The 24,349-nt window shown below is 48.7% G+C and overlaps 1 protein-coding gene across 2 annotated transcripts in view; it reads left to right on the top strand.

The window, feature by feature from the left end:
• IGF2BP1 (insulin like growth factor 2 mRNA binding protein 1) overlaps nt 1-22,177 on the top strand; it is a 38,066-nt gene extending 15,889 nt beyond the window's left edge. Inside the window, exons 3-15 of one of the 2 annotated variants that reach the window (XM_059047144.2) lie at nt 8,652-8,700; nt 9,221-9,272; nt 12,935-12,998; nt 14,290-14,571; nt 15,335-15,469; nt 15,976-16,098; nt 16,846-16,981; nt 17,652-17,774; nt 18,130-18,249; nt 19,081-19,155; nt 19,894-20,025; nt 20,292-20,405; nt 22,085-22,177. In XM_059047144.2, the coding sequence (XP_058903127.1) occupies nt 8,652-8,700; nt 9,221-9,272; nt 12,935-12,998; nt 14,290-14,571; nt 15,335-15,469; nt 15,976-16,098; nt 16,846-16,981; nt 17,652-17,774; nt 18,130-18,249; nt 19,081-19,155; nt 19,894-20,025; nt 20,292-20,405; nt 22,085-22,177 (1,498 nt within the window). The remainder of the gene's footprint in view (nt 1-8,651; nt 8,701-9,220; nt 9,273-12,934; nt 12,999-14,289; nt 14,572-15,334; nt 15,470-15,975; nt 16,099-16,845; nt 16,982-17,651; nt 17,775-18,129; nt 18,250-19,080; nt 19,156-19,893; nt 20,026-20,291; nt 20,406-22,084) is intronic. The other variant, XM_067020488.1, reaches the window with a different exon arrangement.
• The last annotated feature ends 2,172 nt before the right edge of the window (nt 22,178-24,349 follow it).

Below are 24,349 nucleotides of genomic sequence, written 5' to 3'. Positions count from 1 at the left end.
CTAGTCAAACCATGTATTTCCGAGATGAGTGACTTGAGCAAAGGATTTATTCCTCTTTTGCTTGCTTTCCAACATTGGGTTGGAAAGCGCCTCCCACCTGCCTCTCACCTTTGCAGCCCTGCCTATCCCAGACCAACGTGAAATTTTTCAAGACAAAATTTTTGGTGACTACACTTTTTCCCTGCTAACAAATCTCTCTGACAGTCATCCAGCCGTATTATAGTACAGTTAGCTCTTCTGCAAGTTAAATCCTGTGCCCAAATTGGAGCCGCATGCAGTAAAAGCCAGTTGGCATGCACTTAGCCATACAGGATATGGGCATTCTTCCTGCTGCTGACATCGGGGCTATACAACTTCTGCTGTGTTAACACTTCTTGTCAGAGAGAAAGAAGTGAAGTTTGGTGAGATGAGCATAAACCAGCCTGGGAGGAGGCTGGTTTATGCTCATCATAAACCAGGTAGGACTAGAACTCAGCATAAACCAGCTGAGTTCTAGTCCTACCTCAAAGTTGCCAAGTCTCTTTCCTTTTCCTGAGCCTCAGTTTCTCCATCTATGAAATGAGGGTGACTATTTAAGACCCTCTCAGACCTTGGTGTATGAATCTTATTTCCTCAATGCAGGAATCTGGTTTTCTTCAATTGGAACTTCCGATTGCCAGGTTAATGGGTTGTGTGTGTCCTTGGTCATGTAAGAGGCCTAGTGAATCCCCCTCTTCTTCCCTGACTCCAGGTAGGCCAGGAGCACATTAAACACAGTACAAGAGCCTGCCAGAGAGGGAATATCGTCCATCCCAGAGTTTCTCCCCGAGATTTGCTTTTCCTTCCTGTCCTCAGAATTAGTTCAGGAGCACATGTGGGACAGTGTGTGTGTGCCCCAGACCTTTAAAAGACCGTGTTCATGGGACCACAGATACATTCCAGTGGTGTCCCTGCTTTCCAGCTCCTCCCCCTAATACTTTGATCCCTTGGTGGTGGCATCTACTCTGCTTGGTCCTGCACCTTCCAGTAGGTTAGTGTTTTCCAGCCCCTACCTTGCTGGTCAACCCACCGGACTGCCTGCCTGTCTGGCTGCCCTGCCTCTGGATCAGCCTGGCACGGAGCCCTGGGCATTGGGCCAGCTCCTCCTCCCCTCCCCAGCCTGGCCCGCTTTCTCAGCTACTGCCATGCTTGGAGCGTGCCAGGTCCGCCCCCTTCAGAAGCTTTCCTAGACAATTATTTTTTTTCTCCACCTCTCTACTCTACAGGGATAAGGAGGCAGCGTGGGGAGGAAGGACTAGGTCAGTGGCGATCTTATGGAAAGGGCAGAGGTTGGCACGTTAGGACATCTTTTATGTGTGATTTCCAGCTGGGGAAAAAAACTGGGATGGGAGCCAGCTTTGGGGGGCCGTGCTTATTCTCCAGTGTCAGCCGCATGGGACTCTTGTTGAGGAGTCAACAAGATCACCCACTTCTTTTCTTTGGCCACACTGCATAGCACCCGGAACTTCCCCGACCAGGGATCGAACCCACGCCCCCTGCAGTGGAAGCATGGAATCTTAACCACTGGACCACCAGGGAAGTCCCAGGATCACCCACTTCTGAAAGGGTACTGTGGCCAGCCCACCTCCCCAACCCACTTAACCTTGTCTATTCTCTTCTCCCATCCCAAACCAAACTGAGGGGAATTCCCTGGCAGTCCAGTGGTTAGGACTCCTCGCTTGCACTGCAGGGGCACAGGTTCGACCCCTGTTCAGGGAACTAAGATCCTGCAAGCCCCGCAACATGGCCAAACAAAACAAAACAAAAAAACAGCAACAACAAAAAAAACCAAACTGGGGTCCCCTGCTGGACTGTAAACTCCTGAGAGCAGGAGCTTGCCTGGCTTCTTCATCTCTCCATGCTCTGTACTGCAGCATAGTGCCTTGCACTGTCCAGTAGAAATGTGAGGCAAGCCACGTATGTAAGTGTAAATTTTCTAATAGCCACATTAAAAAAGAAAGAAGTGAAATTAATGTAGAAGATTAATTCAAAAAGTTAATTCAAAAGATTATTAGTTCAATATGGAATCAATATAAACGATTAATGAGATCATTTACTTTTGGGGGTCGACTAAGTCGTAGGAACCCAGTGTGTATTTTATTTTACTGTTAGAGCCTGTCCCAATTCATATGCTAAATTTTCATTGGAAACAGTTGATCTGCATTTAGAGTTCATAAAATATACAGAAGAAAAAGTTAAATTATACAAACATTTTAATTTTTTTTTTTTTTTTTTTTTTGCGGTACGCGGGTCTCTCACTGTTGTGGCTTCTCCCATTGTGGAGCACAGGCTCCGGACGCGCAGGCTCAGCGGCCACGGCTCACAGGCCCAGCCGCTCCATGGCATGTGGGATCTTCCCGGACCGGGGCACGAACCCGTGTCCCCTGCATCGGCAGGCGGACTCTCAACCACTGCGCCACCAGGGAAGCCCCAAACATTTTAATTTTAAGAGAAAATTCAGTTGCTGATTTGAAGTGCTCAGTAGCTACATGTGACTAGACTAATGGCTACTGTAGTGTGGACAACACAGGCCCAGTGCATAGTAGGTGCCAAGAAAATCTGGAATGATTCCACATCAGCTGGACACCAGAAACCTTGGGGAAGTGGTAGTGACCTTCCTGACTGCTGATTAGAATTGAAAGAGTATGGTGTTACTGCAAGCTTGAAAAATCTTAGTTGCTCACTCTTAAAATTGCCAGGTAATAACCCCAGCTCCATCCCCAGTCAAGCTTAGCTTTCTATTTGCCTTGGGCTAGTTTCTTCCCACATTTTCGAGGAGATATCTGCAGGCTGGAGTGAATTTTGCATTTTTCTGGTGGAGAGTGTTCTTAGCTTTTATCATATTTCCTAATGGGAACCTAGTCTCCAGGAAAAAAAGGGGGTTAAGAACCACTTAGGCAGACCATTAAGGCCCAGAAAGTCACTCTAATTAAGAAAGTGTATCACTATAGGTGGACAGGGTTGATCTCTATCTGGGGACACAAGATCCAGTAAAACGGACTAATCCTAATCCTTGTTTCCCTGATGTGAGAAACTGAGGTCTAGGGAGTTGAAGGCCTAACTTGCCCAAGAGCAAGCAGCCTGCTAGTCAGAGAATCACGGCCTGGGGGGAGGGATGGAGGTGAAGGGTCTAATGTGGAGATCCTGGTTTAATCCTAGTTCTCTGGAGAGATGAAAGTCCAGGTTTGACTCTGATAGTGGCCTCTGGGGTTGAGGCCCCAAGCCTGAAAAGATTTCCAAAACCTACTATTGCCTCCCTCCTCACAACTGGCCTGCTCCACCCTGGTTTAAAGGAACAGGTTTCCTCTCAGGCAGGGTGAGGCCACCAGCATGATTGAAGAGGGCACTCTACCCTCTGGGAATGGGGGTGGAAAGAGGAAGGAGCTGGTTTGCAAAGGGTTAGAAAAAGAACACTCCCTGGGGCAGTTTTTAGCTGTCCTCCGGAAGACCTGAAGACTGTTTCCAGGGTGCATTCCGTCCAGGTGTGCATTCTGTCATATGGGGAGGCCCCCTTCTGAAAAGTGTTCTATGTGTGCATCTGTTCCTCTCTCTGCTGGACCTCAGGCCCATTCTCCCTGCCCTCAGCCGGCTCCTCACCAGGGCCTGGATTCTTGCTAATAAAAATAAAAGAGGAAAACCTCATTGGCTTAGACCCATTAATTTTGAGTCTGTGATGACTTTAAAATTGGGTGAGCTAGAATTATCTTCATATTTTTATTTTATTTATTTATTTATTTTTACTGGAGTATGGTTGCTTTACAATGTTGTGTCAGCCTCCACTGCACAACAAAATGAATCAGCCACACACACACAGATATCCCCTCCCTTTTGGACTTCCCTCCCACCTAGGCGACCACAGTGCATTAGGTAGAGTTCCCTGTGCTATAAAGTATGTTCCCATCAGTTGTCCATTTTATACATAGTATGAATAATGTGTATGTGTCAATCCCAGTCTCCCAGTTCCTCCCACCCCACCCCTTTCCCCCATGGTATCCATACATTTGTTCTCTACATCTGTGTGTCTGTTTCTGCTCTGCAAATAAGATCATCTATACCATTTTTCTAGATTCCACATAATATGCGTTAATATACGATATTTGCTTTTCTCTTTCTGACTTACTTCACTATGTATGACACTCTAGGTCCATCCACGTCTCTACAAATGACCTAATTCCATTCCTCTTTATGGCTTAGTAATATTCCATTGTATATAAGTACCACATCTTCTCAGAATCATCTTTTCAAAAACAGTTTTGTGTTATGGAAAAAAAAAACTTTGAAATGTGGAAAAAGGATAATAATTCCACCATGTACTCATGACCTAGCTTTAAAAATTACCAGATCACATCCAATCTGTATTAATTTCCCCCCTATTACTTTAAAGCAAGTCCTAGACATGACATTTTATCTGTAACTATTCCAGTATGTATTTCTAGAAATCAGTATGATTTTATTTTATTTTTTATTTTATTTTTTTGACTGTGCCGCACGGCTTGTGGGATCTTAGTTCCCTGACCAGAGATTGAACCTGCACCCTCGGCAATGAGAGCACAGAGTCCGAACCACTGGACTGCCAGGGAATTACCTGATTTTAAAATATTAACAATATTATCAAATATCTAGTCAGTGTTCAATAAGCACAGAATCACTTTTCCACTAACAATGGAAATATGCATCTTAAGGAGTTATAGGTGGGATGTTTCGACTTATTGGAGAGCAGCACCCACTCAGGAGGCCCGTTGTTCACTCTGTTGTGTGAGTATTTTAAATTTGTTCTCAAGCCAAAACTTGACTATATTTTGGCAAAGGCTTTTGTTTCCTTTCTGCTATCAAAAAGGCAGCACAGGGGACTGTGCAAAGAGCCTGGAACCAGACAGTCTTTGGGTTCAAAGACTGTGGCTGTGGCTCTTAGAACCTATGTGACTTGGCAGGTAGATATTCAAGCCCTCAATCTCAGGACCCCAGTCTGTAAAGTGGAGCCGTGGTTATCGTGGTCATGGGTAGTGGGAGGCTTACGGGAGGTGCTGAATCTGAGCCTGGCATCTGGTAAGCACTCCTCCCATGTTAGCTTCTTCCTTAGTGAACTGTTTTCCTTCCCATTCAGTCTAAGTCAATAACATTTCTCTGAAAAGGTGAAAAGGACGAGAGCTTCCTGCCCAGGGAGCACTCCCAGCCATACTTCCGGGTGCCCAGCTCCTGTCCTTCCTGAATCTCTTGTTTGCTCCCTCCCTCCGGTCTCTCCTGGAATCTCCCCTGGGCTTGAATGGTCACTTGGTACCTGTGGCCCTGGTGTCCTCTGCTTGTCCCCAGCAACATTAGAAAGGAGCATCCCTTGTGATTGCTCTCTATCTGGGGAGCTGCCCCAGGGCCTGGTAACTGCCCTTCTGGTCAGGGCAGGCAGAGGGAGTAAGAAGCCACCAGGTATCAGCATCCAGGGAAATAATTTGACTGGCGCAACCATTGCCACCATTGCCTTCATTGCCAGGGGCTGGAGGCTTCATTCTTTCACTCAACAGGTTTATCAGCTCCAGGGTGGGTGGTGGCTCCTGAACCCCTGGGAGTTCCCTTGCTTTTCTAAACAATGGGTGTTAGAGTTTAGGGTCCTGCTCCTAGTGCAGTGCCCTATTGCCTGTAGGGCGGAGGCTCTGCCCAAACCTAGTGGAAGCCGATCAACAGGGGTGCTGGAGTGGGGCCCTTCGGTTGTCAGGGGAGGTGGGAGTGCGGGGACTCTCTCTAAGCTGTGGTATCTCCCGCTATTTCCCCACCAGTGCAGAAGCCTAACCATTATTACTATCACAGGTGGTGGCTCCTGGGGTCTGGGACTGAGCACCACGGCCTGGCTGGCAGGCACCCCCCCCCCCCCCCCCCGCCACCCGCCTGCTTTAAGCCCTCACAAAAGCCCTATCAGTTTTCCACAGGAAACTAAGGTGCTGAGCAAAGGAGTAAGCATTTAGGGTCTCTTAGCTTCCATGCTGATCCCCCAAGCCCTCAGCACACTGCCCCATCCCAGTATGAGCTAAGCCTCCAGAAACACCTGTAGGGTGAGTGAGTTACCCATGGGTTCCTGGAAGGGAGTACTGGGTCCAGTTCTCAGCATGGTTACATGTGCTTTGGGCCAGAAAGAAATTAGGTAGCACCATACTCAACACAGACCAGACCAACAGCGTAAAAGACAAAGGTTCTTCTTGGTCTCTGTGTTTTTGTCAGGGTTGGGGGCTTTGCTGGCCAGGTTTGGAGGCCTGAAGGGGCCTGGCATGGGTTCCCAGGATTGGGTGTGTGTGCCCTGGAGGGGTGGGTGAGTCCCTGCCTGTTGGGGGTGGGGGAGGGTTGCCAGGATGTCTTTTCTTTTATTGGTTGGGTGTCTCTGCCCTCCTCCCCCTCCTGGAACATTCCAGACATTCCAGACTGCCATTGCTTTCAGGATATGGATTAACATCCCAAACTGAGATTTGATTTCACCTCCCCATCCCCTCCCAACTCCTCCCTACCCTGAAAAGGAAGCCCTTAAAACTGGCAATTTGAAGTAGGAAGAGGGTATTTTTGACCCTTGACCTGAGATTATAGTAATCTATAGGACCATCTTGAAAGAGTACTCTTCAAACTAAACTTTTGCAGGGGACTGCTTTAAGCTCTTACTGGTTTGAACTCCAGGCAGGCACCACCCATCTCCTTGCAGTCTTTCCAGAAGCGTTTGCTTGAGGGAGGTCCGGGAGGTCCTCCCTCAGTTTAGGTAACCCCTGGCACTAGCATTAAGGTAGATCAATGTTCTCAATCTTCCGATGGTATAATCATCTCTTCAGTTCACCAAGAGTTTGATTTTCCTCATGTGAGGGCCCCTGCATTTTCTTTGCCCATTTCATCACGAAATGTGTTGTGTATGGGAAATCCTATATGCCATGTCATGCAGATGCCATGAGGCTCCTCTCCTCCCTCTTGGCCAGTGAATTGGATCCCAAGAAGCTGGCCTGGTGTGGGACCCGAGGACCTGGAACTGGACTTGTTTCTGACCCTTGTTCTTTTGTCCTGCTATACTCTAACTTCCTTAGATCAGGTTCATGAACCAACCAAAGTAGAGAACTGTGGACATAGATTCTCCGACACTTATGCTACATTTGCATTTCCCTTAAGTTATTTCAACCCGGGAAAAGATTTCATTGATAAAGACTTTCTACCCTCAAAGCGGCAGAGCTAGAAGGGATCTTAAAGACCCTTCTGTTTCCATTTTACATCTCAAGATACGTGGTCACAGGGATGAAATGAGTGACCTGGCTGAGGACAGAGCCAAGATCAAAAACATTTACAGTTAGAGCTTAGCATCCCTTCCCTTGCTCTCATGTGTTTTGAGTACTCCTTCCCCCTAGCTTGGCAAGAACTGCCTTGGGCCCTGTTGCATGTCAGCCAGGAATATGGGGCCTGAAGCTTGAGTGGCTTAGTCAGAACAGCCAATCAGGGGCAGTTTAAGGGCTAGAACTGGATTTTCTTGCTTCCTAGTTTCATTTTCCCTCGTGCCACTAGAATTTTGTTGGACCATGTCCCTGAACTAAGAGTTTGTGATCAAGGATATGCAAAGACATAAGTGACAATTGACCAATGCAGATCAAGTCAGTTGAAATGTTTTAAGCCCAGGGATTAGGGCATTGATTTGAGTGGTGAGCAGTTAATCACCGTGGGAGTCAACCTTGATCCTGAAAGCCTTCCTCAGGGAAAATTACGTTTTTAAGAGGTATTGGAAAGATGGAAAGGAGAAACCGTAGTAAACTGGGAGGAGGGAAGGGAGTGGTCATAATGCTGGGTTGTGTGTGTGTTAATTACTCCACCTTAGCATCCACACATGTGTCTGTTATTAGATTTTAAGTACTTACTCCAAGCCCTTTGCTAAGCTCTTGATAATATTATCTAACATTTACTGTATACCTCCCTGTGAATAGGTATTATTCCTGTTTTACAAAGGAGAAAATTGAGCCTCAAAGAAGTTAAATAACCTTTTAAAGATCAGTGCTGTTAAGTGGAGCACAGGTTTAAAGCCGTATCTGTACCAAGAAAGAGCTGAGCTGCTGCCAGTTATCCTACTGTAATATGTTTGCATATATGTTTCCCCTAATAAATTGTGAGCACCTTGAGGCCAGGTACTTTGTCTGTTTTGCTTATCATTGTGTCCCCAGCACGCAGAACAAAGTCCAGCATGAAGTAGACACCGATTGAAAAGGCATCAGGTTAATGATTCGTGTAATAATTCACATAGCTAGCTCTGTATTCCTAGATCCTGAAACACAGTGGGTGGTAATAGATGGTTGCTGAGTAAGAGAACTGGTGAGGAGAACCTAAGAGATAAAAAAAGCAGATGTGACTGGTGGGGGGTGGGGGGTGGGGGGTGGGGGGTGGGGGTGGGTGGGGGGAGGGGGGAATTATGTTATCCCAGTGCTTAGGGCATCTGATTTCGGCTTTCCTATCTGTGGTAGCACTCTCTTTTGCTCTCTAAAACGAAGCCGCATCTCCGTTCCCAAAGGTTGTCGTTCTCAGACTCTAAGGCTTTGGTGTTGAGCAAGATAGATTGGAACAGGACTAAAAAATGCAAGGTCACAGGCCCCTAAAGTATCCAGAGCTGTCACTGATGCTGTTCTCTCTAATTTCAGGAGTCGAAAAATACAGATCCGAAATATTCCACCCCAGCTTCGATGGGAAGTAAGTGATTGGGGGAAACTCTCAGTGGCACTGGGAAAGAAGTCTGGGTCAGCCTGAGTTGGCAGAGATGACTGGGAGGTGTCCTGGGGGTTTGGGGCTAGACCAGAGAAGCTGGTGCTGAGGGGAGGCTGGCTGGATCGCATCCTTAACCTAAGACTTCCAATATTAGTCCTTTGGGCAGTCCCTACCGTGAGAGGCATTAGGGAGGTGGGAAGGGTATTCCCTGAACCCCAAACTTAGTGATGACAGAGGATCAGCTTAGGGACTCAGGTGGCACAGGTCTGCTTCCAAAAAGGCCCTTAAATGCCTTTTTGAGCTCAAGTACATTCTGTAAAGACACCCCGACGGATTACCATCAGCATGAGTACCTGAGAAAGGGCAACCCGAGCAGGTAACATGCTCAGTCCCCACCAAAGGCTCTGCCTGGACCCCCAGTGCTTTGGGATGAGGAGTGTCTAGTGATGCTTTGTGAGTTCCTGGGATGCCCAGAGCAGCCGTATTCCCTTCTCCCTGCTCCCAGGTTCTGGACAGCTTGCTGGCTCAGTATGGTACAGTGGAGAACTGCGAGCAAGGTAAGAGTGGGGCGGTGGGGTGGGTGTGGGTTGTTGGAGTTGGGGGCGGGGGCGTGGGTGGGGAAGAGTGGCAGACCGCCAAAGGTGTGGAGGGAGGTATGCTGGGGTGGGGGCTGGGACATGTAGTTCCAGCTTCAGCTCTGCTGCTTCTCTGGGACAGGTTTCTCCTCTGTTTAATGAGAGACTCAACAAAGTCACTCATTCCAAGCACGGGGTCCCCAGGCTCCTGGGGTCTACCAAGGTAGCAATAGACGTCCCAAGATTTTAGGAATAGATTAAGAATGGAAATTGTGCACGCGGCTTGAGTAAATCTGTAGCCCTTTTACTTTAAAAGCTTCACAATTCTTTGTTTTTGTCTGGAAAAATCAATGGGTTGTCTTTTTTTTTTTTTGTAGAATTTCTGATTGTGAGCTACATGTCTTTGGTCAATTAAAAAACAAACAGGATTTTTGTACATATTGATGGGCAGGCGAAATCTTTCAAGAGTGGAGAAGAACTTATTTTTATTATTTAAATTCTTTTTATTACTTCTTCTCTTTCAAGAAGGAGAAATAATTTAAAAATTCTAGATCATAAGAAGTTTGGTACGATTTTTGAAGTTTCTCCATTGCTTAAGGTTATAAATTATTTTCAGAGAAAATAAGCTAAAATAAAATTTGGAGTGATTTGGGTTGGACATAAAGCAGAGCTTGGTCATTAGGTAGACAAAATAAACAGTTTGAGTTTGCAGACCTTTAAGAAACCTAGACAAGACTTAAATATTCATCTCCAAATTCTTTGTGGAAAGGGGCAAGCTGTAAATCATTATAAATGATAAAATACTTGCCTGCATAAAGGTATGAAGTGCTGAATCAATCAAACAGGTTCTCTCCTGCTGACCCCGAAGCTTGCCTTTTATCATAAACGCCAAGACACAACTGGAAGCGCTGATAACCATCGCCCAGTCCTGCTCACAGCTTAGACTGATGACTCAGTTACTCCTGGACAAAGAGACAGCAATGGCTTGGGAGCACATTGGAGAGCCTCCCTGGGGGCGCCCAACAGGAGTCACCGCTGGTTAAGAGGCTCACCAGGGAGCTATAACACACCGAATCTGGGGGCAATACCTGCTACTTGGAGAGAACAGAATGGGAAGTGTTTGATTTTGTAAAAATTAAGTCTTCTAGTCTTCTCAGATGCCACTTTTTAATTAATTAATTTTTGGCTGCCTTGGGTCTTCTTTGCTGCGCACGGGCTTTCTCTAGTTGTGGCGAGCGGGGGCTACTCTTCGTTGCGGTGTGCGGGCTTCTCATTGCAGTGGTTTCTCTTGTTGCAGAGCATGGGCTCTAGGCGCGTGAGCTTCAGTAGTTGTGGCACATGGGCTCGGTAGTTGTGGCTCGCTGGCTCTAGCGTGCAGGCTCAGTAGTTGTGGCACATGGGCTTGGTTGCTCCGCGGCACGTGGGATCTTCCCGGACCAGGGCTTGAACCCGTGTCCCCTGCATTGGCAGGTGGATTCTTAACCACTGCGCCACCAGGGAAGCCCGGCAGGTGGATTCTTAAGCACTGCGCCACCAGGGAAGTCCCATCAGATACCATTTTCTCAGCAAAGTCCTCTGTGTCCACCCTTTTACTTTTTTTTAGGGAGAGAATGACTTTATTATTATTATTTTTGAATTGAAGTATAGTTGATTTATAATGTATTAGTTTCAGTTGTACAGCGTAGTGATTCAGTATTTTTAAAGATTATACTCCATTCAAAGTCATTGCAAGATAATGTCTATAATTTCCTGTGCAACATATTTTTGTCACTTGTCTATCTTATTAAAAAATTTTTTTGGCCACACTGCGCTGTTTGTGGGATCTTAGTTCCCTGACCAGGGATCCAACCTGGGCCAATGGCAGTGAAAGCGCAGAGTCCCTACCACTGGACCGCCAGGGAATTCCCATCACTTGTCTAATTTTTTTTTTTTTTTTTTTGGCGGTACGTGGGCCTGTCACTGTTGTGGCCTCTCCTGTTGCGGAGCACAGGCTCTGGACGCGCAGGCTCAGCGGCCATGGCTCACGGGCCCAGCCGCTCCGCGGTATGTGGGATCTTCCCGGACCGGGGCACAAACCCGTGTCCCCTGCATCAGCAGACGGACTCTCAACCACTGCACCACCAGGGAAGCGCCACTTGTCTAATTTTATACATAGTAGTTTGTATCTGTCAATCCCATACCCCCATACCCTTAAGGTTCTCCCCCTTCCTCTTGGGTAACCACTAGTTTGCCTTCTGTCTGTGTTTCTGTTTCTGTTTTGCACATACATTCATTTGTACTTTTTAGATTCCCCATATAGGTGATAGCACACTATTTGTCTTTCTTTGATATTTCACTAAGCATAATGTTCTCTAGGTCCATCCACATTCCTGCAAATGGCAGAATTTCATTCTTTTTTATGGCTGAGTAATAGTCTTTTACATTTATTTATTTGTTTGTTTGTTTGTTTATGGCTGCATTGGGTCTTTGTTGCTGCATGCGGGCTTTCTCTAGTTGCGGCGAGCGGGGCTATTCTTCGTTGCGGTGTGCGGGCTTCTTATTGCAGTGGCTTCTCTTGTGGCAGAGCGTGGGCTCTAGGTGCGCGGGCTTCAGTAGTTGTGGCACGTGGGCTCAGTAGTTGTGGCTTGCGGGCTCTAGAGTTCAGGCTCAGTAGTTGTGGTGCACGGGCTTAGCTGCTCCGCGGCATGTGGGATCTTCCCGGACCAGGGCTTGAACCCGTGTCCCCTGCATTGGCAGGCACATTCTCGACCACTGTGCCACCAGGGAGGTCTCTGGTAGATTATTCTTTCAGAATCTTTCTCTCCACTGAGGTGGGAGAGCTGTACCGCTGAGGTCAGCAGGGCTGAGAGTGGTCTGCATTGCCGTTTTGTGGCTAAGTGCCTTCAGTGTCGTGGGGCAGCAGCTAGATTTTTTTTGGTCCAAGTCCTCCATGCCAGGGCTAAGCAGGCCTAGGCGACCCATAATCACAAGATGAGGCATAAGCGGTTAATTTTATCAATCCCCAAATGGGGAAGAGTATGTTCCCAGATCGCCTGGAATTCTAATGTCCAACCCAGGTCCACTCCCCAATCCTTCCCCCCAGACTCCATGGCAGCCACTCTTGTCAACCCATTCAGCTAGGTCATGATACACTTAACATTTGATCCGTATATCCTTGAGGATACTCTAAAATGGTTTTGGGTGTTTCCCCAAATCTCTTCAGCCATGTCCTTACAGACCATTTCTTGGTCCAGTCTCACTAGGTGTGTGATTTTTAACTAGTTTAAATTTCTTTCTAAGAATAGATTTATCTCCAGGTTGGGGTATATATGTGTGTGTGTGTGTGTGTGTGTGTGTGTGTGTGTGTGTGTGTGTGTGTGTCTTTTCTCCCTGCTGCATAACTGCTGAATATGTTGACTGCACACCCTTTTGTATTCCTGTCTCTCTTGAGGGCTGGTAGGGAAATCAAAGGAAGGCATGTAAAGTCTACTTTGAATTTTCCAGGAGTTGTGGTGAAAGTGGTCTATAGGGGAAATGCTTCGTCATTCAAGTATTTCCTTCTTGATCGAGTAACCATCAAAGATGAGCTTTTTACAATGTTTACATCATTGGTGCCATCTCCAGATGTCACTGCTCTAATCTTGACCTCTGTTTTGCTTCCCCAGTGAACACCGAGAGTGAGACAGCAGTGGTGAATGTCACCTATTCCAACCGCGAACAGACCAGGCAGTGAGTGGACCCAAAAGTGGGGCAAGGGAGGGTCTTTGTGAGTGGTGGGAGCCAGGTGCCCCTGCTTGAGCAGGGAGTCTAGGTGGGCACGAGTCCTCACCTAGCCTCTGATTTTGTGGCAACCAAATCCAGACTCTTGTCTTTTGGTTCAAGAATCTCAAAGGTTCAGAAACCTCACCAGGATTGACAGCAAATACTTTGAAGGGAGGGACCCAAAGACCTCCCAGGGAAGGTGGGACATCCTCTTTAGGACCAGTTACTGGCTTTTAATAGGTCTCTGGTTGTGGGAGAACCCATGGGGTCCTTTGCTGTGTTGATGGCGCCATCTAGTGGTGATTTGAAGGAACTAAGACCTAAAGAATTTCTTATGATGTGGCAGAGGCAGACATTTTATCTCAGGGATTGCTTTGAGTCCCATCACACCCACAATTTCTGGCTCCTTAGCCTGTTTGGTTGAGTCACACTTCTCCACCCACTGGTACTGACAGACTTGTATACTTTGTGTACTCGTTTATACTCAATTATAGGCCATTTTGCTTTTGATGGCTTTCTTGTCCCTTCAGCATGTTGCCTCTATCCCATTTGTTTCCTCCAACCTAGTGTAAAATCCCCCCCCGCCCCACTTTCTCAAACCATTCCGTTTTCTTTTAGATGCCCGCTGGACTCAGAATTTTCTGGAGGTCCCTGTGGCTGATCTGTGGGCCTTAACCCGGCTTTAAGTCGACACTTGCTTACTTCCTACTACATATTGTTGCCTTGTTAACATTTCTAACCAGCATCAGTCTTGGGAATAGATGGTGCTTGTCCCCTGCCTTCATTGTTCATCAGTCCCATTTTTCAAGACATTCCAGATACACTTAAACACCTGCAAGCCATTCTGTCTCCACCTCTTCTGTTTCCATGGAGTTTGCTTAAACACGGACAGTATCACTCTCAACAGGTGTCACAACAAACCTTGTTCTAGCACGTTTTATTTATTATTTATTTGTCGCGAATCACACGGGATTCTCGTGTGAATCCTATGTGATTGGTAGCTCTGGTTGAAGTTCACAAGCCAATTCCAAAATTCAGTGGAAATAACTTATTTGTGTTGTAATACCTTACTTGGTGTCTTATGCTATTTAGACTGGAAGGTTCTCTAAGGTGGAGGTGGGAGTGGTGCGCAGGTGGTCATCTCCCTTTCTTCTGGCATGTTCCATGTTGTAAGCCAGCTGAGTGCTTTACACGTGGAGGGCATTTGGTGTGACTGGCATGGATTGGAGTGACCAGTAGATTCTCCCTCTGTCCTCAGAGCCATCATGAAGCTGAACGGCCACCAGCTGGAGAACCATGCCTTGAAGGTCTCCTACATTCCTGATGAGCAGATAGCACAGGGTCCCGAGAATGGGCGCCGGGGAGGCTTTGGCTCTCGGGGTCAGCCCCGCCAGGGCTCTCCTGTGGCGGCGGGAGCCCCAGCCAAGCAGCAGCAAGTGGACATCCCCCTGCGGCTCCTCGTGCCCACCCAGTACGTGGGCGCCATCATCGGCAAGGAGGGCGCCACCATCCGCAACATCACAAAACAGACCCAGTCCAAGTGAGTCTTGGTTGCAGGGGAAGTGGAGGTGGGGCCAGGGAACAGTGGTTGGTGCCCAGGAGGCGAAGCCTCTCCTGGAAGCACGCTGAGGGGCCTCGACTCAACTTTACCTCTTAAGAAATGTTGGGGAGGTAGAATAATCCTGGGGGGTGCTATTTGGTGGCAGTGGCTGGGCCACACACTTTCGTTAGTAAGAAGGGTTCTGTTTCTTACAGAAAGTCTCATCGAGCAAACCTAGCCTTGGTAAGGTGGCCACTCCTTAGTGCTCTGTGATTTCAGCACCGCTTATTGGCGGCAACAGGATGGGGCCCGTCAGGGACCTTATTAGTAAGAGGTCACAGTTCTGACCCGTCTCCCATTCCAACACAGCCACCCCTCTTCTCTGATCTTTATAGCTGATCATTGTGTGTTCTGTGGAAAGAGAACAGGTCACATTGTGTCCTTATTCATAATGCATCCTTTTATTATTTACTTTTAATTTGGAACAATGTGCCTTATCTTTATAGTTGTTTCAAGGGGGAAATCCAGAGTTCAAGGGGAAATGCAGCTTCAGAGCTGAGGGCTATTGATCCCCCAACCCTGTATTCCCATGATAGACGCCACCATTCTCAGCCACCACCTCCTCTCTGAGACAGAGTCCATAGCAACAGGCTGGCCCTTTTCTCTGCTCATTTCAGCTCTGTACTTGGCCTTGTTCCGGAAGGAGCAGGACTGTAGCTTTGGCTAAGGGTTAGCTAACCACCCGTGTACTTGTGGTCCTCAGGATCGACGTGCACAGGAATGAGAACGCAGGTGCTGCCGAGAAGGCCATCAGCGTCCACTCGACCCCCGAGGGCTGCTCCTCTGCCTGTAAGATGATCTTGGAGATTATGCACAAGGAGGCAAAGGACACCAAAACGTAAGGCTTCAGCTTCTGGGCACATGGGGACTGCCACCTCCTCGACTCTAACACAGACTTTTTAAAAGCAAGAATAGAGACAAATAGGAGACGCAGAAATTGTACGAAAGGATAAGAGCTGAGACAATGAATCCTCCTTGTAAATAATGCCTTGTACATCCTAGCAATGCTGTGCTCTCACAGGTGTGCGCGTGTGTATGTATGTGCGTGTATTTTAGCACAAATAGGATCATAACGAACATGCTGTTCTATAGTTGGCTTCTTTTCATCTATGAGAAGTAGATCTCTAAAACCATCACCACAGTTAAGATAAGGAACATATCCATCGCCCTTATTGACCTTGTGCCCTTGGCCACCCATCCCTACTTCCCATTTTTCTCCCTAAACAACTACTGATCTGCTGGTTTTCTCTGAAAACGTAATTTTGTCTTGGGGTTTACCTTGGAAACCCCTCATCTGCGGTGGCCCACCATCTAAGAAGCTCTTTTCCCTCACTTCTTCCCAAGGGCTGACGAGGTTCCCTTGAAGATCCTGGCCCATAATAATTTCGTGGGGCGTCTCATTGGCAAGGAGGGGCGCAACCTGAAGAAGGTGGAACAGGACACAGAGACGAAAATCACCATCTCCTCGTAAGGCGCTCTCTCATTTCCCTTTACGAGTGTGGTGCCTGGGTGCCTGGGGTGGCAGTATTTCATTACTGAGCCTTCATGTCTGCCCCTTAAGTTGGACACAGTTTCTGCTTGTTGAAGAAGAATATTCAAAGAAGCAGCAAAGAGCATGTATCTGTAAGGGCTGGAACATTCATTATAGCGCCCATCACCGCTGTGGGCTGTTGTTAGCGCGCTGCCTCTTCAGTCCTTTGCTGCCACATCCTATCTGTCTTCCCCGGCATCTGGAGGAGAGAACCTGTGGCCAGGAGCCAGGGCTTTGGGGTTTCGGGAGCATTTGCCAGGCCATGGGAAGTGGACAGACCCGGATCCTTTTCTGAGCCCTGAGCACGTGCTGTGCGTGGTGGTTTGCCTCACTGTGAGGGGAACCAAAGTCGTGCAGCTGGACTAGCAACTCCGTGAGCACTGTGCCTCTTGACGCTGTCAGAGACTTACCAGTGGGCAAAAGTAACTGCTCTGTTCCTAAGGGCGCAGGAAATGGATTGCCTGGCACCATTGGGGACCAGCCTCCAGTTATGAGCATCCTCCTTGATTTACCAGTCTGCTCTGAGTATCCCTCACCTCCCTGTGGGGAATCCTTGCCCTGGTTACAAACCGAAGGCCAGAAACAGAGAGCTATTTGCCCAAAACTAAACAGCCTGCAGAAATGGCATTGTTGTGTCTTGGCCTGTCAGTGGAAGGTTGACGCTGCTCTGCTCCCCGCCCCAGGCTGCAGGACCTCACCCTCTATAACCCCGAGAGGACCATCACTGTGAAGGGTGCCATTGAGAACTGCTGCAGGGCCGAGCAGGAGATCATGAAGAAAGTTCGGGAAGCCTATGAGAATGACGTGGCTGCCATGAGTGTGAGTGTTGGGTGCCTCTGCTTTGCCCTCCCGTGAGCCGGAGCCATGGCACGAGTGGGTCTCCGGCGAGGTGGGCATTCACAGGCCGGGAGCCCTTGGAGCTTTTACTTTGCTTTTGGACCTCGATTCATCAGAGTCCTTTTAAAATTAACTTAATAGGGATTCTTCATTTGACTCCTGGGGTGCAAGTGAGAGTCCAGTCTTGGGCTTTGAGGTCTCTGATCCTCCTGTAAAGTTTGTGTCTGTGTGCACTTTAGTGGGGAGAGGGTCCATACTTTTCATCTGGTTTTTAAAGGGGAGTGAGGATGTGGGGCATGTGACCAACAAGGTGAGTCCTAAAAGTCAGGGATCTGTCTCCTCTTCCTTGTCATCGGCTGAGTCCGAGGTATGTCTCGGACATATGTCAGAGCGGAGTAAACCGCTAGAGAGGAAGGACGTCTGAGGGTCTAGCGCTGGGCCTTCTCAGAGCTGTCGGTTCTTAGTCCAGCGAGAACCCTTGGTATACATGCGAACGTGTGTAAAAACCAGAAGGGCAGGCAGGTTTGGGGCAAAAGCACGCCATTCTACCATTTAGGCCCACTCACCCTCTTGTTCGGCCAGGGCCACGTACAAGGGCCACCAGATCCTGTCAGAATGAGCCGACCTCTTTCTCTTCACCTTCCTTCCCCAGCTGCAGTCTCATCTCATCCCCGGCCTGAACTTGGCTGCCGTAGGCCTTTTTCCAGCCTCCTCCAGTGCAGTCCCACCACCTCCCAGCAGCGTCACCGGAGCGGCTCCCTACAGCTCCTTTATGGTAGGTGCAGGGTCTTCCTACAGGGGACCCCTGGGCCATGTGGCCGCAGGGTCCAACGCTTTGTGGCAGCCTGACGCTTGGGGATTTGAGGGGAGAGGGAAGGGCTCCCGGCCAGTGGTGCCAACCCTCCAGAGCATCAGCCCTGTGCACGGCAGCCTCAGATGCTGGCAGCACTCTTCCTCTTCGTCTTGCCCGGCTTCTTCCATTTGTCCCTGCTACAAAGAGCTACAGAGCATGTAGCCCAGGGTGGCCGTTGGTTGCCTGCACCCCTTCCTCGAGGATGCAGGGCAGGGTCACGGAGGGCTTCCGGGCCGTGGCCCTTGACCTGCGTGAATAACATGTCCTGTCTTGGCAGCAGGCTCCAGAGCAGGAGATGGTGCAGGTGTTCATTCCTGCCCAGGCAGTGGGCGCCATCATCGGCAAGAAGGGGCAGCACATCAAACAGCTCTCCCGTTTCGCCAGTGCCTCCATCAAGGTGACCTGCTCCGTCTCCTTCTAGTTCCCGGGGTGGGAGAGTGCTCTGCTCCCATCGCCCTCTACTTTTGTTCTCGGACACCCCATCTGCCTAGCGTTAGGCAGATGCTTTGCTTTTGACCTCGCTTGGTCCTCCATGGGATGCCTTCCAGGCTCCTGGGCTTTCAGGCTAAGGGAGGAGGTGGTATTGTAGCACAGAAGAGAACTTCAGTTCAGGCAAGACTGACCGGGTTCAAATCGCAGCTTCTGAGCTATAGAACCTGAGCCTTCGATTCCTTGTCAGTACGGTAGGGATGATAATACTCTGAAGTAATGCAGCCAAAGCCCCTGGCTCAGTGCCTCGTGCACAGTGGTTGCTCAGTAAATGTTAGCTGTCTTTCTGCCTTCCCTGGCCATGGAGAACCTGTCACAGTGAACAAATGTTTTGTTAAATTTCACAAGTCTCAAGCCGTTGGTTTCAGTGGTCTGAAAGGTTTTGGTCAAATGCAGTATATGTTCTCTGAAGAAGAGCTCCGGGAGATTCTCTGGGAGGTCACTGCCCTCCCCCAACTGATCATCTGTGCCCCTCCCTCTTGGCAGGACTCCACTGAAACCTGCTGGGGAGCGGGGGAGATGGGGTGTGGACGGGGTGCCCCCACTTAGAAAATGTCAAGAAGTGAACGCACCCATGCCCTCGTAAGAGTTTTGGTGCAGGCGCAATAGCCTTGGGGTTCGGGGTCTCTGTTCTTCACTCCCCCGGCCATCAGAAGTGGGGAGTGGAAGCAGGGTGGTGGCAGGGGTCTGGAGGAGGTGGAGGTAGAGGGCACCTCTTTGACAGGTCTTTGCTTTGTAGATTGCTCCTCCTGAAACTCCGGACTCCAAAGTTCGTATGGTCATCATCACTGGACCCCCAGAGGCCCAATTCAAGGTTCTGATCTTTATTGTTTTTCCAAGTAGGACCCAGAGGAATCGAGTTTGGATGGGAGTGCAAATCTGCATCATGTTTTTAAGCTTCCCTGCAAAATACAGGACTGACTGCAAGGCTGCTTTCAAACTGACATCAAACGGGAATTCTATTGCTTTCCCTCTTTGCTTCCTGAGAGTGAATAGGCACATGGGAAAGAAGGCGCTCTGAGGGCTTCTTCCTTGCCCTCTGCCTTAGTGACTAAGGAAGGCCCTTCTCTCCTTTATGTCCCTATGACATGCCGAGGTTCTCGAACTTCTGGGCAGACAGCCAAAGAGCTAATAGCTTATTCTGACCTAGGGAGGGATGGAGAACGGGGACAGCTCTCTAGACTGTGGAGTGACCAAGAGCCTGCCCTCTGAGTGAGTGACCTCCACCAGCTGCCACTCGGGGCCTGGACTTGCCAGCCACAGCTTGTCCAAGTCCGCACAAGCATCCCAGACCCCATAGGTCTGGTTTGTAGCTTAGGTACTGTGTTCCTCTGGGGGGTTACGTAGCCATATCGGTTACTCTGCCCAGGCTCCCCAGTGTTACAGGTGAGCAGGAGTCTTGTGGACCTTTCGTATCACCTGGCCTAGGTGGTGACCCACCCCGAGTGGGGGTGGGCCTGTGGGCCAGAGGAGGAAGGGGTGGGGCTTGGGGAGCTTCCCTTCCGTCATAGACGTGTGACCCGCTGATACAACAATGACCTCCTCTTCTCAGGCTCAGGGAAGAATTTATGGAAAGCTCAAGGAGGAGAATTTCTTTGGCCCCAAGGAGGAAGTAAAGCTGGAGACCCATATCCGGGTGCCGGCGTCGGCAGCTGGCCGGGTCATTGGCAAAGGTGGCAAAACGGTGAGCCGTGAGGGTCAGGTTGAAAGCTCTGGACATTAGTCCCCAAACCCAACAGCTCTTCCCTGGCCCCCAGCTCCTCCACCTGGCTCAGCCTGGGTACTCCCAATTTGCCCGTTGACTCGATTCCACTTCCCAAGCCCAGCTCCTGACTCCTCCAGTTTCTACCTGCTAGTGACCAAGCTCTTGACCCTCCAGTCCCATCCATGTTTGACACGGACAGCACCCTGAGCTCCTCTCTGACCTGCCCTCCCTGCCCCTGCCCCCAGGTGAATGAGCTGCAAAATTTGACAGCAGCTGAGGTGGTGGTGCCAAGAGACCAGACCCCTGATGAGAACGACCAGGTCATCGTCAAGATCATTGGGCATTTTTATGCCAGCCAGGTACATATGTCACTCCCCCATCACGGGAAGGCGGCAGGGCTCCAGAAGCATGACCTCGACGAGTCCCGTGCACTCTGCCTGCCTCTGGGCTGGGTCATTCTTTCCTTCCAGGTGTTAAGGGTGTGAGGTGTAGATGTTTTATTCCCTCTTAAGGCTGTAGGGACAGTGATTTGAACGTTTTCATAGGTAGTCTATATTATGTAATAACTACGGTGTGTCGTATGTTATATGTTAACAGTCTTCCCTGTTGTCTAACCTTAGTCTTTGTCTTTTGCACTGGATAAGAAGAGAAATGGGTCCTATCCACCACCACCCAGCATTGTTCGTGGAGTAACATCCTGGGTTGCCCGTTTGCAGTGCAGTCCCTTCACCTTTCCCAGAACCACTGCTCCATCCTTGCTTCGAGTTCTTCCACCCTCCTGTTCTCTTCCTGGAACTCACCATCTATCCCTGCATTGCTTCCAGTAAGCCAGTCAGCAGTGCCCAGCATTGGGACTGACCCCAGAATCTAGGAAGAAGGGCAGGTATCAGGTTCAAATTATAGGATGATTGGAAGCTAGTGGGGTTTTCCTAAAAACCCCTGGTGTTGGAGCTACAAGCGATGTGGAGACTATCGGATACAGTCCCTTCCACTCACAGAGGATAAGCATGTCATGGCCCACCTGAGGCTGCTCACGCAGTCAAGGGCAAAACAGGAAGTCAGACGCCAGCGTAGCGTGACAACTTTCTCTGACAGCCCCTTGGGAGCCATTAATAGCCACAAAAATATTTAAGATTTATGGGTTCTGCTGCTACACCAAGCATTATTCTATGTGGTCTCTATTAACTCTTGTAATCCTTATAGCAACCTCATTGTACAAATGAGGAATGTGAGATTTTAATGATTTATCCAGGGATGCAGAGAGCCAGGGTGTATTAAATACCAAAGTGGGGACATTTTTCATTGGTTAAAATGAGAACTCAGTGAAAAACTATGTAAAACATCAAGCACAGGGCTGACAGAGTAGGAATTAATGTATAAATATTGACTCCACATTCTTTCCCCAACCTAGACCAACTTTCTCTTTAACCAAGAAATCAAGCACTCAATTTATGGAAAGGAGACATTCTGGTAAATTTCTGTCAAGCGAGTCACATTCTACAGTTGATTTCCCTTATAAAACTTTGTTCATAGGGAAGACACTTTTAAGAAGGAAAGAGTAAAGATACCAGTCCTTTGGTGTTTTGTCCGTTTTCACAGTGGAGCTTATTTCACTACCTTTTGGTTGTCCCAGTCCATCCCCTTTCCTGGGGTAATTTACATGCATAGCGGAGTTGTGATTGGTGACGAGGTCTCCTGATTTTTGACCTTCTGACAACACATGCTCCCGGAAACTCTGGGAGTTCCCCCTTGAGTTCAGTAACGCGTGGCAACTTGGTCACGTTTTAAATTCTGATGAATGAGTTTATACTACTGTTTATCCTCCCTTCCTCTGTATGAATCCAGTGGGTGCTCAGGGTCTGCTCAGAGGCAAAGAAACTTATGGTCACTGTAATCCTCAGTCTTCTCTTACCTTTCTTACAAGTCCAGCATGACCTGTTGTTGCCTCTGGTGTCCAGACCCCGAAGGCTTCTCTCCCCACGTAAGGCTGTATCTCCTCGCCTTCGGATATCCTCATTCTCACCTGTTCTATCTGCAGATGGCTCAGCGGAAGATACGAGACATCTTGGCCCAAGTCAAACAGCTGCACCAAAAGGGACAGAGTAACCAGGCCCAGGCCCGGAGGAAGTGACCGGCCCCTTCCCATCATGTCGGCTCAAGGACAACAGGCCGAAATCGAGAGCACGTTCTCCCCAGCAGGCCTGAGAATGAGCGGGAATCAGGGACACTTGGGCCAGGATGTAGATCAGGTTTGCCCACTTGCTTGAGGAAGTTGTTCAGTGAGGAACCCTGATCTCTCAGCCCTAAACACCCAACCAATTGGCCCAACACTGCCCACCCCTGAGGGTGTCACCATGGAAATTCTAGCTCAGGGTGCTTTTAAACGTGGATTGTTCTAAGTTCTCCAGGTCCCACCGAGAGGGTGGGTCCGACCCCAGTGGGAAGGGAAATAAAATTTCCTTCAGGTTTTTAAAACACGCCAGAGGGGTGTTTTAATCAACCTCAAAGGATGGTTTACTTCTTGACCCTCAAATCCTTCCAACCTTCTTCTACTTGGTTTATTGATTAAAATACCTCTGTTCTTGTGCCCTGACAGCCTTTTCGTATATTCACACTGGTTATGTTACCTCTCTGCTACTGGCAAAAGTGAGAACCAACCCATTGCTTTGCTTACGTTATTGACTCGAAGGGAGAAGACACGTCGGCATCTGTAGATTAATTCCGATCCCTTCCTAACCAACCAGTAGGAACAGCAAGGAATAAAGAATGGGGGAGAAATGGGGAGAAAGGTGATTGAACTATACAGTAATCCACGTTTAAAAGGAGTGCCCTTGTGGCTGATTGATTCCAGATCACCACCTTGAAAAATTGCCACAGTTCAAATTTCCCGCTCTGTTGGGGCTTCCCCGCTAGGATTCCCGCCCTGTTCATGTCCCTCTAACCATGTAAGTCCCACTTCATGTCCAGGTGCACATGGGTGGTACTGACTGCTCAGCGGGATAGGGGCTGACCACTATACTGTCCCTGATTCCTATCATTCTCAGGCAGATTTTATATTTTTTTAAAGTCTATTTTAATGATTGGATACGAGCACTGGGAAGGGGACACTAACGCCCCTTGATAAAGTCTCAGTTCCATGGAGGACTTGAGTGGCCCCAAAGGCTGCCACTGTGCCCTCACGCCAGCCCATGTGCTCCCATAAGGGCTGGTTCCCAGAAGCAGGGGTTGCGGGGCACTCCCCCCCACGGCACTGTTCCCTTGGTGGTGGTGGGACGTGGAACCCGACCCTAAGCTCCTGATAAAGCTGAAGTCCATCATTTGGCATCTTTTATGACTGTTCAGTAAATTGGAGAGAAAATTTGCTTCTCTTTTTATCCTAGAGGCATATTGAACTGATGGCTTCTGTTTTTATCCTAGAGGCATATTGAACTGATGGCTTCTGCCTCCACGAGTCATTGGCATGATGTTATGTGTGCCTAAAAAAAACAAAATTCAAAATACCAGCAACATTATGCACAAAGGGGTAAACAAGCTTAATTTATTAATTTTCCAGGCTCAGCAAGATCCCGTTTTCAGTTCAGCCCTTGTGGAAGACATCAGCCATCAGTTAAATGAGGTTAGGCCTCCCCTCCTAATGTACTGATTGTCAGTGCATGTTAGCCAGGTGGTGCACTTTAGCTACCTTGGACAATGCTATCAAGTGTGCTGGGAAGGGAGGAAGGCCTCCCGCATGTGGAAGAGCCCATGCTCTGGACTCCCCTCCTTCCGACATTGCAACAACGACAGTAACAACCAGACAACCTTGACATGTGGGCGGAGTCAGTCAGGTAATGCTGTGCGCGAAGTAAACTACCTCAAGGTATGAAGTTACCTCAGCAATTACTTTCCTTTTTGTTCCCCCCACCTCTTTTTTTTAATCTTTTTTTCTTTGCGGCTTGCTGATATTTTATATAAAAAAGAAAAGCAAAGCAAAAGAGAAGCTGATAGTCTTGAATATTTTATTTTTTTAATGAAAAGAAAAAAACGAGAAAGTTATGTTTCATAATTTCTTACAACATGAGCCAGTGTAACCCTTTAGGAACTCTCTATGGAGAACAGGCCCTGTGGGAAAGGCAGCTGGGGCTGCCCCTTGGACGGAGGCTGGGCCGAGTGGGAAGGCCCACGTGTGAGAGAGGCCAGGGCCAGGCTCTGCTCTCTAAGCCACCAGCCTCTCCCAGGAAAATCCTGCCTGATGAGATTAACAGGCCCAGCGGAGCTGTGGCCCCAAGGGCGAAACAACAGCCTCCAACAGCCTCCAACCGCC

The sequence above is a fragment of the Kogia breviceps genome, chromosome 19 (assembly GCF_026419965.1).
Source record: "Kogia breviceps isolate mKogBre1 chromosome 19, mKogBre1 haplotype 1, whole genome shotgun sequence".
NCBI classification, from domain to species: domain Eukaryota; kingdom Metazoa; phylum Chordata; class Mammalia; order Artiodactyla; family Physeteridae; genus Kogia; species Kogia breviceps.
This window is presented reverse-complemented; position numbering and strand designations above follow the sequence as displayed.